The sequence below is a fragment of the Dicentrarchus labrax genome, unplaced genomic scaffold (genome assembly GCF_905237075.1).
Source record: "Dicentrarchus labrax unplaced genomic scaffold, dlabrax2021, whole genome shotgun sequence".
NCBI lineage: Eukaryota > Metazoa > Chordata > Actinopteri > Moronidae > Dicentrarchus > Dicentrarchus labrax.
The window spans coordinates 18,464,872-18,481,064 of record NW_026136721.1 but is presented as its reverse complement, the minus strand read 5'-3'; the positions used below and the strand labels follow the sequence as shown (position 1 = coordinate 18,481,064).

General features: G+C 36.5%; 2 protein-coding genes and 1 long non-coding RNA gene across 8 annotated transcripts; 1 reads left to right on the top strand and 2 right to left on the bottom strand.

Moving 5' to 3' along the window:
* Positions 1 to 267: 267 nt before the first annotated feature.
* Positions 268 to 4,379, bottom strand: LOC127354308 (uncharacterized). Of its 3 annotated transcripts, none has more exons than XR_007881501.1 (5): positions 4,064 to 4,379; positions 3,748 to 3,870; positions 3,475 to 3,603; positions 2,106 to 2,200; positions 268 to 942 (listed from the first exon to the last, which is right to left on the bottom strand). It is a non-coding gene; the product is annotated as an uncharacterized LOC127354308 (long non-coding RNA). The 3 variants fall into 3 exon arrangements; XR_007881500.1 differs by having other exon boundaries at positions 4,068 to 4,379; XR_007881499.1 differs by having other exon boundaries at positions 4,092 to 4,379.
* Positions 4,380 to 6,796: 2,417 nt separating this feature from the next.
* Positions 6,797 to 9,603, bottom strand: LOC127354285 (asialoglycoprotein receptor 1-like). Of its 3 annotated transcripts, none has more exons than XM_051384118.1 (6): positions 9,327 to 9,603; positions 8,971 to 9,087; positions 8,662 to 8,865; positions 8,065 to 8,210; positions 7,384 to 7,484; positions 6,797 to 6,955 (listed from the first exon to the last, which is right to left on the bottom strand). In XM_051384118.1, exons 1-6 carry the CDS (start codon positions 9,511 to 9,513, stop codon positions 6,811 to 6,813), a joined length of 900 nt encoding a protein of 299 aa, XP_051240078.1. In that variant the 5' UTR covers positions 9,514 to 9,603; the 3' UTR covers positions 6,797 to 6,810. The 3 variants fall into 3 exon arrangements, with proteins under 3 accessions (XP_051240078.1, XP_051240079.1, XP_051240080.1); XM_051384119.1 differs by having other exon boundaries at positions 8,971 to 9,084; XM_051384120.1 differs by lacking the exon at positions 6,797 to 6,955 and having other exon boundaries at positions 6,963 to 7,484; positions 9,327 to 9,601.
* A 1,251-nt stretch (positions 9,604 to 10,854) lies between these two features.
* On the top strand, positions 10,855 to 15,741 carry LOC127354289 (CD209 antigen-like protein E). 2 transcript variants are annotated; one of them, XM_051384125.1, is made up of 6 exons: positions 10,855 to 11,058; positions 11,594 to 11,698; positions 11,791 to 11,973; positions 13,005 to 13,147; positions 13,308 to 13,408; positions 14,588 to 15,741. In XM_051384125.1, the coding sequence occupies exons 1-6, from the start codon at positions 10,920 to 10,922 to the stop codon at positions 14,730 to 14,732; spliced, it is 816 nt and encodes a 271-aa protein (XP_051240085.1). In that variant the 5' UTR covers positions 10,855 to 10,919; the 3' UTR covers positions 14,733 to 15,741. The 2 variants fall into 2 exon arrangements, with proteins under 2 accessions (XP_051240085.1, XP_051240086.1); XM_051384126.1 differs by lacking the exon at positions 11,594 to 11,698.
* Positions 15,742 to 16,193: the final 452 nt, after the last annotated feature.

Genomic DNA, 16,193 nt, shown 5'->3' with positions numbered 1-16,193 from the left:
CAGTAGCGGAAGAAGATCTATCTATCTATCTATCTATCTATGACAAAGGACAAGAGGGAGATAAATCAAACAAAAGGGAAATTAGCTCTTTGAATTAAATTAGATTGAGGTTATTTGATTACTATTATAACATTATTGATATCAAGATAGGGCAGGGATAACTGTCCCGCAGGCTACTTGAAAGGAGAATTAGGATTGACCCTACAAATACTGCTATATATCATTTATATATATATGTATATATATAAAAAGATTCATCATGTGATGTTTTGAGAGAAAGAGGCCAACATTTATTACAAGTATTACAATACAGTTTGTTGGAGCAGTTGCATTTATAAAACCCAGGGGATTGGTTTGGTTGTTAGAAAGCACAATATTCATACTAAACATATATCTGCATACCGGTAATAGCCAAACAACTGCAACATGTGGGATGTCAAACCCCTGTCACAGTCTCTGTGCTTTGTTTACCCAACCATCCACACTGACAAGCTCGCTATGACTTCTGTGCAGTATAAGGATGTCAGACATACTGACACTGAACCCAGGCACCAGCCATGTTTGACAAAGTAAATCTGTAGTTAATAAACACTTTTTGTATGAGATAGGGTTGTGCTTTGATTACTCACAAACATAATTGCTGTGATGAGAGAAAAAAAGCAGCATCACTACAACAGTCAAGTTGGGAAAGTAGTAAGAAGATCAGATAGTAACCAACTCTCCAGTGTAATAATATTCTGTAAACATTTATTTGAAAGTGAATTTCACTAATGTAACACAATTAATTAGAACAGGAACAGAATGTGGAAACTGGTTGAAGTCAATTATTCTGTCATTGAACGTTTTAACACATCCCACCGATCTTCATCTTCATCTTGTGGCTTTTCTATCACAACACAATCTTCGTTTGGTTGATGTAAAAGTTGTGTGACATGCTAGTACCTGCAGAGAGAGAGAAAAAAAAACATGTTTTATACAATTAAAATGAGAAGGGAAAGATTTTGTTTTTCTAAAATATGCAAGCTCTTTTCTTTAAAATGGCAAAAGATTATTTATTTATTTTACACAGGAGATTTCAGACCATGAATCTAGTCCTCCCTCTTTTTGCTAATTGTAATTTGTTTGTGTATTTTTTTGTGTTAACACAAAAACACCACAACTAAAATGGTGACTGAGGAAACACGCTAGTAGTAAACACATTAAAACCTTCATACGAAACCTGCCACACATAAGACATGACCTCTTGTGCACCAGAAACTCCACAAACCAGGTATGCACAACGTAAATGTAAAAACAGGTTTCTCCAGAGGAATACAATTGTTAATGTTAATTAATGTTATAAATGGACAGCTTAAGATCCTCCAGCCAAAAATTTGTTTTTTTTGTTGGATGTTTGAGCTTTACTGTGCAGAACAATGTATGTATAATATGTAGGTTATATGTGCAGAGTTTAACTGATCCAATCTTCAACTCGGAAAAGTTTGATTTAGAAACTTGAAGCCACCAGCGCACAAACACTGAGAATGGACTTTACAGTAGGTTGGAGACATCTTGTATCCAACAGAAAACATCAGAAATTAACATTTGCATATAGATTCTGTATCTTTAATAAGGTAGAATGTGTAGATGCCCTTTTAATGATTTTAATGTGAAACAAACAGACACGCATTATTGTTCCAAGTAGACTATTTGTTTATTGATAAATGTCAGATGAGGGATCTTAAAGCCAGTAGCCTACTTTTTTTTTTTTTTTTTTTTTTTATTTTTTTTTTTTTACAGGAATCCATGTTTTTTTTTTCTATGGTGTACAGAAATATAATTCCTATAAAAAACGTTTTCACTGTGTCTGTTATCTGCATGCATCAGGCGGGCACCCATAAGGGGGGGAAAGAAGTTAGGGGGGTAAAAAAGGCCAGAAATAGTTATGTTACATAGAAGGCTGTACCTTAGGGGGGAAAAAAAGAAAAAGGAAACACCCCCTTGTTTACTGTCTAGTTTCATCAAAACTGCACACTCTGACTTGATATTCCTGCTCAGATGAGGTTAAAGCCAGTAGCCTAATATAAATCCTATAAATGTCCTACAATAACGATTCCAACACTTACTGCTCTGTGGTCAGCAGCGTCCCATCCACACTTTCTCAGTTCCTTCCTTTAGCAGCAATACTCAGGCCAATTCTTACATTTCTTATCCTTCTGTCCTGTGTTTCCAAAGAGAGACGTTTGAATCAGCCCTAATACATAACAGTATTACAGTTATTTAAGATGGCTTTAGCTCAGTTTTCAGAACATAGTTTCAATGTCCCCAAATACTCTTAATGCAAAGGACCAAACAGACAGTAAAATGTTTACCTTTAAACACAAACTGATGTCTTTACACACAACAGCAAAGCAGAAATTAGGTTTTCAGACTGATATATACAGTATGATATATCATATATTTATACATATCTATTTATATATGATATCATTAGAATATATTTAGCTGCTAGAGGTACAGCTTGTTCAATCTACTTTGTATACAGTTTTATATACAGGGACATCTGATACACACATCTGTTTTAAGGTTTTGGAGTTTTTCTCTAGTCTGTGATTTTTTATTACATATTAGATCATTTGAGCATTTAATGAAATTAAACCATGTGAGAAGTTTAGGAGAGAAAAATCACTATTTGGTGGAGCTGTTGGAAACTAGTCTACCGGTTTAGTCTTTAGTTTAAAAGTTATTTTATACATTGTGTACAAATGTTATAGTAACTAAGACTGTCAAATAGATGTAGTAGAAAGTACAATATTATCCTATAAAATGTAGAGTGCAAAAAGTAAAAAGTAGCATAAAATGGAAATACTTTAGTAAAGTAAGTTCCTCAAAATTGCACTGAAGTACAGTACTTAGGTAAATGTACTCAGTTACTTTGCAATCATTCCACCTTTCAAGAACTTGGTGAGGAGCATTTCAACATAATTGATAATTACTTCACCACCACTCCTACACATTTGAGGTAGGGCTGCACTTTGTTCTGTTTCTGCTTGGAGCTACACGTAAACAGAGAGTGAACTTTTTTTCCCGGCTCATTGTCTCTTTTTCATTGTATTTGAAAAACCACAAAGAGAAGTGTGACTACATGTAAAAGCAGCAGACAGAGGAACAATGAACGCACCTCGGCCTGCTTCCTACTTTCTACTTCAACTACCGACATTGCAGACATTCAGGATTAACAATGGTAAAATTGTGCTGCTGTGTTGTCTGAAATGTTGTCTATCCTGTTTTGTTAATCTAAAATATTGATGTACTTTTCTTCTTACAGCCACCACATATCACAATGTGGCCGTACAGATGACCTATTAAATAATATATGTTAAAAACAAAAAAACAATGACTAAAACATGGAGGACCTTGTGTTGTATTAGATTATTGACACAACAAAGATGTCACCAATGAACAAAAATTATAAAATATAATATTTTTACTCACCACAAAGCAACACACACTTCTTGAGTTCAGTGTTATTGGCTATTAACTGGTCCCTTATTTTCTCAAGCTTGGCATTAACTGCCAGTAACTGGTTTCTCTCTTTTCTCCAGCTGGTTTTGTCATTTTTCACTGTTGCAACGAGGGGAACAACAAAACAGCAACTCAATATTCCCATATGTTATCTTACAGTCATTATTGAATCAGCATGTGAAGTTCTAGTTTATTGACTTTTCCTACGACTAACACCAAACATAATTAACTCAGAAAACTCACTTTGGACCCCGAGGAAAATGAGGGCCATGATCCCAGCCAGGAGGAGAAGATACACCACACACTGAAACACTGAAACTGTTCTGGTACGCTTCCTCCTCCTTGAGTTTTCAGTGACCACAGACACTTAACAAAATAGAATAATCAGGCTCAGAATTAGGATTATGAAACATTGTGTTTAGCTTTATATTACTGTAAATTCATAACATGCAGGAGTATTTGATTAACACAAGTTCAGAGGCAACAAAACTACACCATCAAACAACAGAAAACTAAACATAGATTGAAATTTGAGCATAGAAATAAAGGAAAGACGCACATACGCTTGTTTCTCGTCGTGTTCATACCTGGGTGCTGAGCCCCTGTAGGTATACTTGTTGATGTGCCCTCCACCCAGGGGTTGTCATACACTCTGAGGCTTTCTGCACTGACATAGATGTCCACTATACTCTCCCTGTGGTTCTGACCAAAGTGAACCTTCTTGGTGATGCCAGGCTCAGCGAACATGTCCTCTGACATTATTTCTCAAATGACTATCATACATTAATAAACCAACTATTACTTACACTATTGTACTCGCAGTATTAAAAAGTTTGTAACGTTGAGATACGAGCTGGGGGTTGTTCTCTGAAAGAGGCTGGACATCAACACTGATGATGGCATATAAAAAAGGAAGAGCAGAAAAACAGGAAGTCAGTAAGCAGCTTTTGGGCTTCTGCTGGTTCCTTCTAAATTCACCTGATCATCAGTTTGATATTCAAGAGATAAAGGTCAACGTTCAGAGACCACTTATTGTTAAATAAAAAGCCAACATACAATAAATTAACCAAAAGAATCACTGAGTGGGATTCTATGAGCTCCTGCTCCAGTCTGGCCTTGATAATGTAATTCTTAATATCTGTCTGTTTTAAGCATTGTACTAGACTATTATTATTATTATTATTACAACTATATTGACCACATGTCCTCTTGCAGGCGGAGCATTAGATAATAACAGGATTAGTTTCTTTCTGGTTCTGGCATGGAATAAATAAAAGTGACACATTTAATACACAATTAAATTTGACGCTTTATTCTAATGTAATGTTGAACATACACATGAAAATAATATTTTTTTATTAAAGTATACATTTTATAAATCTGTCCTTATATTGAACTTTAAGACTTTAAACTGATACAATACTTTAACAAGAGTACAGCTGATAATACACACTACTACACAACAGGTGTAAACTGCAGCTGAAGCTAATGGTGACAGAGAAACAACCCCCATGACTTTGGTTATGATACACGGCAAAAGCAATGAATTAATGTTTTTAAATATGCAGGTTTTATTGTATATAAGAATCTAACTGTAAATGAAAGCACAGAGGTGATGAATATTTTAGAGTGTAAAAACATGTCAGAGAGTATTAGAGATTTTAGGTGGCTGGTGTCTGTGGGGAGACTTCCTGTCAGGGCTGTTGTGTCTTGGAGTTGCTATGTAACGACATGTCCAATGACTGGTTGCAACAATGATGAGACACAACTTTTGTCATGGCTCTGCTCCCCTCCTGCTCCCTTTGCTCCTCCTCCTTCCCTGTGTGTCTGATGAGGGTGCGGCCTCCATTCTCCTCACCTGCTGTCTGCTGTCTCACCTGCTCTCAATCATTCATCATGCCTCAGCCTTCAAGAACCCCGGTCTTCCTCCCAGTCATCGACAGATTGTTTCAGCCTACTTGGTGGTGCTTTTGTGGCCCCTTCCAGTGTGTAGCTTGTTATTTCAAGTCAACTTTGATATTCTTGTGCCTGTTCCCCTGTCTGACCACCTTCTCGCCCGAGCTCCAGGGATCCTCTCGTGTTCAGTTCAGCTCCCAGAGTCGGCTCTCCAGTGCCTTCGTGTCTCCGGTCTCTCTTGCCCCTTCACCTTCCTGTTCCTGCCGTGGCCGCCCCTCTTCCCCCCAGTGTGTGAGCGTGTGGAATAAAAACCCTTAACCCGTCCATCTTGTCTGTGTCTGCTCCTGGGTTCAGTCAACCAGCCTTGTCAACTTTAATGGATTGTTTTACAACTCTGTAAGTCTGGGACGCTTTGAAAGACTTTGGAACAAACTATAAACCATGTTGGAAATCAGTGATGTACGGAATCATGGCCGGAAACAAACCACCTGATCAAACTGAATTACTCCAACTCATCATAAGCATTGTCTGTTTCAAACTCTGGAAGACAAGAACTGCTATGACCATTTACCAGACTTTTATCGAGAGTAAGACAGTCACAAAACAAATACTCACAGAACTCAGGAAGAGGAAAAACCGTGACAAAAACGTTCTCCTCCCATTGAACACTTTAAATATATGAATCAGCACCGAAAAAAAAAGAAGTCTCTGACGACCTGAACTTTATGAACTAAATGCACTTTATAAATGTTTTGCACTTTACAAAGATTTTATTGAAGCAATTTGCTTGTCTATATAATCTGTTATATGTGTGAACTATAATAAAGTTGATTAAAAGGGCAAAAGCAATGAAAAAGCTTTAGCTTATAAATTTATAGAGCACATTTCATAACATGAAAACTCAATGTGCTTTACATTATATTCAAAAACAAACAAAACTGTTACTTTTGCAGGTGAACAGAAAATAACCTGTTTCATTACTAATAATATTTCTGTATTTTAACTAAAAGGTTAACACCCAGATTTTTAACTTCTCTCACCTAAGTTAAGATAAATCATTTTAAATAAAACAAGATGTATATAAAGGAGTCTGGTTTGTTATTTTCAACTATTTCTTTAATTGGAAATGAGCAAACTAACGACCCCTAAATTAAACTGCTAATACAAACTATTGTGATACTTTCAATTTCATAATTTTCATCAAGCATTTTAGCTCTTCATCTGCTTTCAGTTCTGTTACTCCAATAACTCCTTTTTGTTTTTTTTCATCACAAACGTAACAAATAATTGATGAATATATTGTTAGTGAAGAGTTTCAGCAGTTTATACATTAAATACAGCACATAGGAGGAGAACATACAGTATGTTATTTTACATGTGAGTCCAAAAGCATAGCTTAATAATTAGATTTTATTGAAGCATTTTCTCACAGACAAAATTGAATACTTGAATGCAAGGAATATCATTCCAGTTTTCAGTAACGGAATATCCTTTTAAAATTTGAGCACAGTCTTCAGAACCTCTTGCATTATCCGGCTGATTTGTTCTCCAGTACCTAGAGATGAGAGAACAAAAACTGCTCAGCCAAAACTTTAAACCATTACCAAAATATGAGAAATCAATACAGTTGGCGTCTGTGAATTGTACTGCTATTATGAGGTACGACATAATTCTGATTTTAACAGAGCACTGAAAGGGAAGAAAAGCTCAATTTAAGATCACAGATGCTCAGTTTTGCAAAAAGTAGAACTTGCATGCTCACCAGCTCTTTATTGTCAGTATATGACGCGCAGCAGAGTTAATCACTTCATCATCTGTGTTATTTAGTCTTTTGATTGAAATCAGACTTTGTCTTCAGAGCCACATTACAACAGCTGGGAGCCCTTGGCTTTAATTAATCAGTTAATCAAGTAAACACCGTTTGTCAAGATGTACATTTTGAAATTAGACAGTCAATAGAAATAAATATATAAAATGTCTTACTTTGTGTATGCTGCTGTTCCATTTACCCAGATCCACTCCCCTTCTTCCTCTTTATCAGTCAGACCAATCCAGAAGTTCAGGTCAAATGAGCTGATAAATCTCTAGAAGAGACATTCAGGTGGCTGATAGTTATTTCTCATTTTAAAGGGTTAGGTGTTAACTGCTGCTTCAGTTTAAGGGTAACACATATACTTTTGCAATAAGTCAAGACAACTGCTGTGAAAAAGGTAGAAACGTAAAAAGCAGAATGAACTTTCTCTATCACAAAACTCACAGGCCTCATACTCTCTCCCTGTTGTATTGTGTATTTACTTCTGCAGTTTTGCAGAAATCATTGCAGACCTTTTTTATACATTTCAGGAGAAACCTGAACATGTCTCACTGACCTTTTTTACCCTCTTCCATGTTTTTACAAGGCCAAATGCCTAATTTGTTTTCTTTCACATACAAAAGCAGCAACTGAAACTATATGGAGACCATTTATTTTACATATATTTCTGACGCAATCTCTTAACAGCGTCAGAAAACATTAAACGTTTAATTCAGAATATTCAAATTATGAATATAAGAAAGGAATCAGATTTTGTAATTTGGTAGCCTTTGCAACCATTTAAATGCAAGTTTGCAGAGAAAGAAAAAATCAGTTGAAGAGGAAGTAAAAAAGGTTTTTCATCCACTCACCTGTTCCTCAAAGCTAGATATGATCACCAGCTGTGCATCGTGACTTTCACAGAACGCTTTGCTGCCATCCCAATTTGCCATTGTGGTGGAAATTAAATAACAACTACGGCTAAACTTCATCCAATTGGCAGGACAGCATGTTTTCTCTGTTTAATGACACACAGTGATATGCCTTCAGTCACAATACTGTATATAACCCCAAAACACAACACAGAGCACCAAAGAGAAACACCACTCTCAGATTTTATATTCTGCCATTCTGTCTGAATTAGCTAGGAAGCTCTCAATGTCTAAACAGTCGCTTATGAAAACCTTGTTGGAGGGACCGTTTTTGGGAAGTGAGTTATAGGTATACTTAAATTTTTGTAAAAGTTCAATGAACGCTTTATAATTTTTTAATGAGTGAACTTTAACTTTACTGTCACTTTCTCTCAGTTTCCAGTCTTTGTGCCAAGCTAACTGGCTGCTGGCCCGAGATATTTATCGTACAGATGTGAGACTGGTGTTGATCGTTTTATCCAATTCTTGGCAAGAAAGTGAATTTGTGTATTATTTCAGACTCCTTTCATTAAAAACGATATTCATATTTTCACTCACCAATGTACTTTTGTAATTCATCTCTCTCTGTGGTGAGGTTGTTGTTAATGGTGTTCAAAAGGTTTATCTTGTCCTCTAACTGGATTGTCTTTTGGGTCAGGTTGCGATTGATGCTTTCCAGTTTGTCTCTCTCTCTGGTCAGGTTGTGATTGTCCACCAACAGTTGGTTTCTCGCTACGTTCAAGTTGTTTTTGACTTGAATTACTGCCACAACAAGGGTTCAACAGGTGAAAGGCTCAAAGATCACTTACATCATACATATTGGTAATGTATCATAACAATTTTCTTGATGAAATCTGGAAAACTTACATATGATGATGCCAGAGATGGCAGCCAGGAGGAGAAGACACAGCAGCCCCAGAAACACTGCAACAGCAACTCTGAGAAGAGTCCTCTTTTCTGAGCTTACACTGACTGAAGTGGCTGCTGATGAGAGTTTGTTTTAGAGGAATAAGTTACTGTAATAATAGTAATAACTTGTTACTGAAAGTAAATAATTGGAGTACTTTTCATGCATGCACAATCAAGCATACATTTCTTAATTTGCTGTAACAAATATGAATATGATGAAACATAAAATATGTTGTTTCCCTCAATACTGCAAATAAATGAGTAATTTTAAATTCAGTATGTATGCAGCACATATGAGACAGACAGATAGATACTTTGCTGTTGCTCCTCAGTAGTGTTGTCCTGTGATTTCGGCGGAGAACTGCCCTCTGCCCTGTAGTTGTCATAAATTACAACTTTATCGTTGTTATCACCGACGTCCGTGTTTCTGTCCTTCTTCTCATCTGCCTGAAATCTAACTTTTTTGGTGAGGTCTGGCTTGGCATAGATATCCTCAGACATGTTTCCTCACTTCACCTAATTGAACTCTGATGTACTCTGTTCTGCTTGGAGCAGTCCCGCAGTATTTTAGCATTAATATTATCATACTGTAGCTCAAGGTAGGTGGGACGTAACTACAGGAAAAGTTTTAAAAGGGAAGAAAATAGAGGAAGTCAATGCTTCATGGTAAAACGTTTCTGAATGCCATATTAGATTTCAGTAAACCCAGAAGAAGTGAAAATGCAAAACAAGGACTTATCAATAATTTAAATTACTGACATTGTTAGGTAACCTCAGAAGAGACCCCCTTTCCACCAACAAAAACCTAGTTCTGGGCTAGTCCTAGTGCCAGAGAGCCACCATAGAGCCACGTCATTATGTCACTGTATACGTTAGCTGGCTAGTTAGCTAGCTGATGGTCAGCTAATGTTAAGCATCCTAAATTCTCACATCAATCTAACTTAACTTGCTGTTCCTAACCAGCCCTCAACTTCCTTTGTGGAAAATGTGTAGACTACCTTCACACTCATTCACACATGCTTTATGTGAGGAGACTCTAGGTGTCGTTTCAACTCCCTATAAGAAATGGTCTTGACACATTGCCTCCTCCCTCATGGCGTGATAATAATAGAGTAAAATGTAAGCAGATTTCAAGTTATTGGTATGTCAAATACACATACTTGTGTACCAATTTCTTCTCTGACATCAGATTTGTATTTAAATAAACTACAAACAAAAGTCAGGACATTTTGTGTTTTCATCATCATAAAGTAAAAGCCTGTAGATTCACTGTTGTGTCCAACCACTTAAATCTATCAGTCTATGAGTAATACAACATCACACTGTGAATGTTTTCTTTTGCCCTGTTGTTCAGTAGATCAGAAATATGTCTAAAAATAATCTGCTCTGTAACACAGAAACTGGATGTGGTCATACCTTTTAAAAAAGACAAAGCTCAACTGAACAATGTAAAGTGTGTCAGTGCAAAGTGGGGGACCTCTCTCTCTCTCTCTCTCTCTCTCTCTCTCTCTCTCTCTCTCTCTCTCTCTCTCTCTCTCTCTCTCTCTCTCTCTCTCTCTCTCTCTCTCTCTCTCTCTCTCTCTCTCTCTCTACCAATCAATCAATCTGTGTACTTACTCATTCTCAACAATGATGGTTCAAGTTTAAGATTTCAGAGATTTTGCAACATAACTCTAAACAGCCGCATGAAAGTGAAGTACTCTACTTTCATGCAGCAGCAATGTGTAAACCAGACGTAAAAGTAGTAACCTAAAATAATGAATCCCACTAGACCTCAGTTTCCTGGTACAGATTCACACGTATTAATTGTGTGCTGTCTTTGTTACATTGAGCTCAGTTCAGAACAATAATCGGTAATTTCAGAAGCACTGTCTCTGGACACTGTACAAGCAGTAAAGCTGAACATCATGGATCAACAGTTGGATATCTATGCCAATGTAGAGGGACCCTCAGATACTGACTGGAAGTGGACAAGGGAGAGAAAACAGTCAGAAAATATTTATGCAAATGAAGACGAGATCGACATAACTGGACCTGCACTCTCAGGTACGCAGGTACACTCTTATCGTTTAATATGAGATCAATTGCAGTTTCATGCGAATATGTGAGCATTCTTTACAGACCGAGTGAAGGAAAAGAGTCTTGTGTGCTGTTATTGATGGTTTTAACAAGATGTTACATCCACTATTTTTAGTCTACAGCCACACTCTGCGTCTCTTTGAAGCTGAGCATTCAGACCTTTTTCACAGCAGACATTTTGAGTTGTTGGAGCAGGAACTAATAGAGCAACGCCTGCGAGCTGGTTCAGGCAATCAACTCGAAATGCACTGCTATTACACACACGCCTCAATCTCCGCGATCACAAACCAAGCACACCCATCCAATCTGGCTTTGGGATTAATTATATTCATGCTTACCATGTTCATCGTTCATTGTGTTAGCATCATATCCATCAAATAGTTGATGAGCCTTAGGACCCACTCCACTGGGAGAGCAAACAGTTAGTGAATGAGTTGACTTGATTTTATTTGATTTCACATTGAAGAACAAACACATGATGAAAACTGACTTCTACCTTCAGGTGACAGAGCTGTAAAGAAGAGTTCCTGCAGAGTTGCTGCTGCAGTGTGTCTGAGTCTGCTGTGTCTTCTCCTTATGATCAGTCTCATTGCTCTGGTTTTCCTATGTGAGTACTTTGTGAGCATGATGATAAAGCCCATAGAGGATAATATTGGCTGACAGTGTTTCTTTTTTTGCTTGTCTATGTGTCAAAAACAGTTAAGAGCAACTCTCAATGGGAAATGGAAATGATCCAGTTACAGACCAGCTACAACAACCTGACTGAAGAAAGAGACCAGTTACAGACCAGCTACAACAACCTGGTTCAAGAAAGAAACCAACTCCAAAAAAGATTTGAAGACATGGCCAAAGAGAAAGATTATCTTTGGGAAAAGCTTCAAGGTTTTATTTATAATTTATTTCTGATTTCTTCTCTCCTAAAGGACCTTAGCGTGTTTCTGTGCTTGATGAAAGTGTGAATTCAGCAAAACATTGCATGAGTGCAATGTTGGACAATTAATCTTGTCATAAAGAGCAAATTCTCGCTCCAAAGTGGTCAAATATGGCGGCTTGGTCAGTGGCGGTAGTATAAAGAGTCAGGAAGTCTGCATATGGGGGAGGTTGGAGTGGATGGATGGGCCAAACAAGCACTGGAGACAACTATTTGTGTATTAAACCAAAAGTCAATGTTGACTTCTGTTTAACTTTAAAAATCTACATTACATAAGTTACTTTACTTATTTAAGTATGTAACATAACTTAAGGTAAGTTATGTATTTATTTTAACCCTCAGAGGTGTAGTGGTGTTTGGAGAAGTAGGTATACTACTACTTTGTAAGTGTCCGTCAGTGTTATAAACAGTGATATGTAAGACTGCGCTCGCATATTTAGCTCACTCATAAATGTAGTATTTGCACTTTGTTACTTTGTTACAACTACTTATATAATAATAATAATAATAATAATAATCCCATAACTGAGTGAAGTATTCCTTATTTCTTACTTCATCCACTAATGTCATTTCTTAGCCATCCTAGTTAAAAAAACAAACTTGCAGAACACTATTGAATAATGCACATGTGAGTTTACCCAACGCTGACTGATAAATAAGTGGGTATACTCCGAACACCTGCATATACGCTGCAATACACCACTGCATAATCTTTCCCTAAACAGAACCAAGTAGCTTTTGTGCCTAAACCGAACCAAACTGAGACCATTTAAACTCAAAATGTGAAAATAAAATAGAAATAGATATATAATATAACCTAGAAAGTGCAGCCCAGAAACACTGCTGTGCTTATTCAGTGGGCTGAATAACCAGGAAGTGAATTGAAGAGGCGCCATGTTGTCATTCTGTTTTTAGTTCTCTAAAAAAAGACATGATATAACAGATAATCGTCACTGAGATGTTGAGAGTTTTTGTTACACAGATCTGAATCGCCAACAAGGATGGGTGTATTTCAGCGGGAGTTTCTATTACATTTCTTCTCTGGAGAAATCCTGGCAAGACAGTAGATATGACTGTCTGCAGAGAGGTGCAGATCTGGTGATTATTAACAGCAGAGAAGAACAGGTACGTGTGTGTGTGTGTGTGTGTGTGTGTGTGTGTGTGTGTGTGTGTGTGTGTGTGTGTGTGTGTGTGTGCGTGTGCGTGTGTGTGTGTGTGTGTACTGAGGATGTTGGAGAACAGTTTATAATGTAGTAATGTTGATTACTGTCTCTCTGTCAACAAGGAGTTCACGAGACGTTTCCAGAAGACCGTGTGGATCGGACTGACTGACTCAGCGACAGAGGGGTGGTGGAAATGGGTGGATGGGACTCCGCTGACCACGAGGTTCATACTAAACTTAACTTTTCTGTTACCATGATGCTCTCTGACCAGCCAGCGGTGGTCACTCACTGTATCCAGCTGCAATATGGGAGTATTGTGGTCTAAGATTTTTAAAGCTTAACACATGGACAGGATATCTCAGGTTAGGGTAACATAATAATGTCTTAGTGTTTTAAACCTTAATTAAATAGTTTTACAAAGGGATACTCTAACAACACAAAAACAATTCTCTAGTATTTATTGAATAGTTTTTTGCATACACTGACATTAATTAGCACTTTTGATGTGTCTTTAGACAAACTCTGATGTTCTTACGTGAATATACTTAACTGTATAAGATAAGATAAGATGTACCTTTATTGATCCCCGTAGGAGAAATTCAAAATAGACACAGCAGCATTGGGGAATGTAGTGCAAGAGTACAGAAGTGGAAGTACAATAAGATATCACAAAATAAGAATATTACAAAATATAATAGAAAATATAAGACTTTAAATGAAAAGTATATACACTATATGCAATATGCAGTAAAATGCTGTGCATATATTTGAGCAGCTTTGACTAAAAACTAAACTGTACATGTGCAACTTAAATACAAAATATAAATAATCCAAAACCAAGTATTTGACTCATATCTCTGTGAATGAATACCACAGAATATCTGGATTCTAATAATAAGCTTTTTTATAACTAACTAACTTAACTAACTAACTACTTAATAGGCAAATTGTTGCCATTATTTTTTATCCTATTTCACTTTGCTTCGCTTACACAATGGCAACAATACCAAGTTTGGATGCTACAATGTCATAAGATGGGGGGCATATAGGGCATCGCTTTGTGTTATGTTATTATATAATTTAATTTGGTCTCTACTCATATATATGCAGCTAAACCAGCAAAAATAATACAGTTATTATTAGTATTTGTTTCTCCTGGAGGGGCAGCTTTAACTTAACTGTAACTTTAGCCCGGCTTTGTTCACCTCCTTGTTTTTAACCTCTCTGGACATCAGATGACACATTTTAAGGGGTTAAATTCTGATAAACTAAAATGTGACTGTAGCTACAGTTTCACTGATACAGAAAAAGACTTATAGTTAAGAAATACAATCTGTCTATGTCTATGTGTCTATAAAATGCTTTTTAAAAAAAAACAATTTTTGTTGTTTTGTGGTTTCAGCTACTGGGCCCAGTCTGAGCCAAATGGTGTTCCAATCAGAGATGAAGACTGCGCAGAAATAAAGATGTATCATTTAGAAAACAGCTGGAATGATGAATCGTGCGACCATCAAAGATTCTGGATCTGTGAGAGTAAATGGGTTTAACTGACTAACTCAGCATCCGAACCCACAAGACAAAGATATGAAAGCCAAGGAGATACTCTATGTTGCAGTTGAGTGACATACGGACAATTTAGACAAAGGCTTCAGGAAAGCCATAAACTTTCATCACAGGGATAATCTCTGGAGACATAATAAAAGGCTGATACTGTAAAAACAGGTTTATGTAACATTTCTTGTAAGTAACACAGGTTATCCCACACACAATATAATGACACAAGTTTGTTCTTTGACTATAATTTCTTCAAATACAATATAATTCTTTCTTATATAACACACATAAAACACCTTGATAAATAATCCAGTTCAAGCTGTCATTAGGTAAACATTTTTACTTAAGTCTGTAATGACTTTGCTTTTTTTGGTCTCCACAGTGGCCAAAAACACCACCTCGATATTAACAGATTTTTTAAAATTAGCTTTAATTTTGTTTCATTATTTTACAAATGATTTTCCATTCAAGTTATTCACTTCTATTTTTAAGTTTGTCATGATCTAATTTTTGTGTTGTGGAACTTTCCTTCATCTTTTTTAAAATAAGAAATAGTTTCCTTAATGCATCATATTTTATATTTTGAACTTCACTTCTCACACAGACTTTACAAACAGACTGCTGCTCCCTCACTGCCATAAGGAGCGTTGGTGCAGGTCCTTCATCCCACCAGCTGTCAGACTCTTTAACTCAGCAACAACATAATGTTTGTCTCTTGTTGTTGTTGTTGTTGTTGTTGTTTGTAATGTGGTGTAATTCTTGTGATTCTGTTAGATTAATCAGGCTGTTTTCTTAACTTTATCTTTAAAATATATTTTTCTATTTCATGTTTGTGTTATACTCTCACCTTGTATCATATATAAAATATTTTGAAATGAGAAAAGGAAAAAATTAAGACAAATACGATCTATTTGGCACACCTGTGAGTGCTCATACAATTTGTCTGAGCCAACCTGAGGAAGCTGCAGGTAAAATGTGTTTTTTGCTCCTAAATAAAGTAATTCCAGTGTGTGGTGGTTCATTCTGATGTCTTACTACATGGTCCTGCAACCTACCAGCACCTGACTGTTGTTGGCAGTGTACTATATGGAGGAATATATATATATATACTGTATATTTACAGCCCTTTCAATAGCCTATATTTCCTCTAAAATATACTGCTGTATATATTTTTGTCCTGTGTAGTTATTTATTTTTACTACCTCCTGCTGTGGTGTTCCCCATCAATCACATCTGTCTATAAAAAGCTGTATATAGTTTACATAACTCTTACTCTATTGCCATTATATCTTGTATTTCTCTATTCTATTTTTTATTTAATATGTATTTTCTTATCCATTGTGTTGTGTTGGATCTGGAGCTGCTGTAGAGTGAATCTTATCCCATACGTTGTTAATGTAGCGCATGCTCAGTCGCGTTTTAACGCTCAACCAATCCCGTTCTAGGGACAGCGC

What these genes read in the sequence shown, in the direction of transcription:
- LOC127354285 (XM_051384118.1), bottom strand. Translation starts at nt 9,513, where the DNA reads ATGTCTGAGGATATCTATGCCAAGCCAGACCTCACCAAAAAAGTTAGA. An exon ending in TACTGAGGAGCAACAGCAAA is followed by an intron (nt 9,088 to 9,326) that starts GTATCTATCTGT and finishes AACTCTCATCAG; the next exon opens with CAGCCACTTCAGTCAGTGTA. An exon ending in GGAACAGCAGCATACACAAA is followed by an intron (nt 6,956 to 7,383) that starts GTAAGACATTTT and finishes TCTCATCTCTAG; the next exon opens with GTACTGGAGAACAAATCAGC.
- LOC127354289 (XM_051384125.1), top strand. Translation starts at nt 10,920, where the DNA reads ATGGATCAACAGTTGGATATCTATGCCAATGTAGAGGGACCCTCAGAT. An exon ending in CATTGCTCTGGTTTTCCTAT is followed by an intron (nt 11,699 to 11,790) that starts GTGAGTACTTTG and finishes TGTCAAAAACAG; the next exon opens with TTAAGAGCAACTCTCAATGG. An exon ending in TTAACAGCAGAGAAGAACAG is followed by an intron (nt 13,148 to 13,307) that starts GTACGTGTGTGT and finishes TCTGTCAACAAG; the next exon opens with GAGTTCACGAGACGTTTCCA.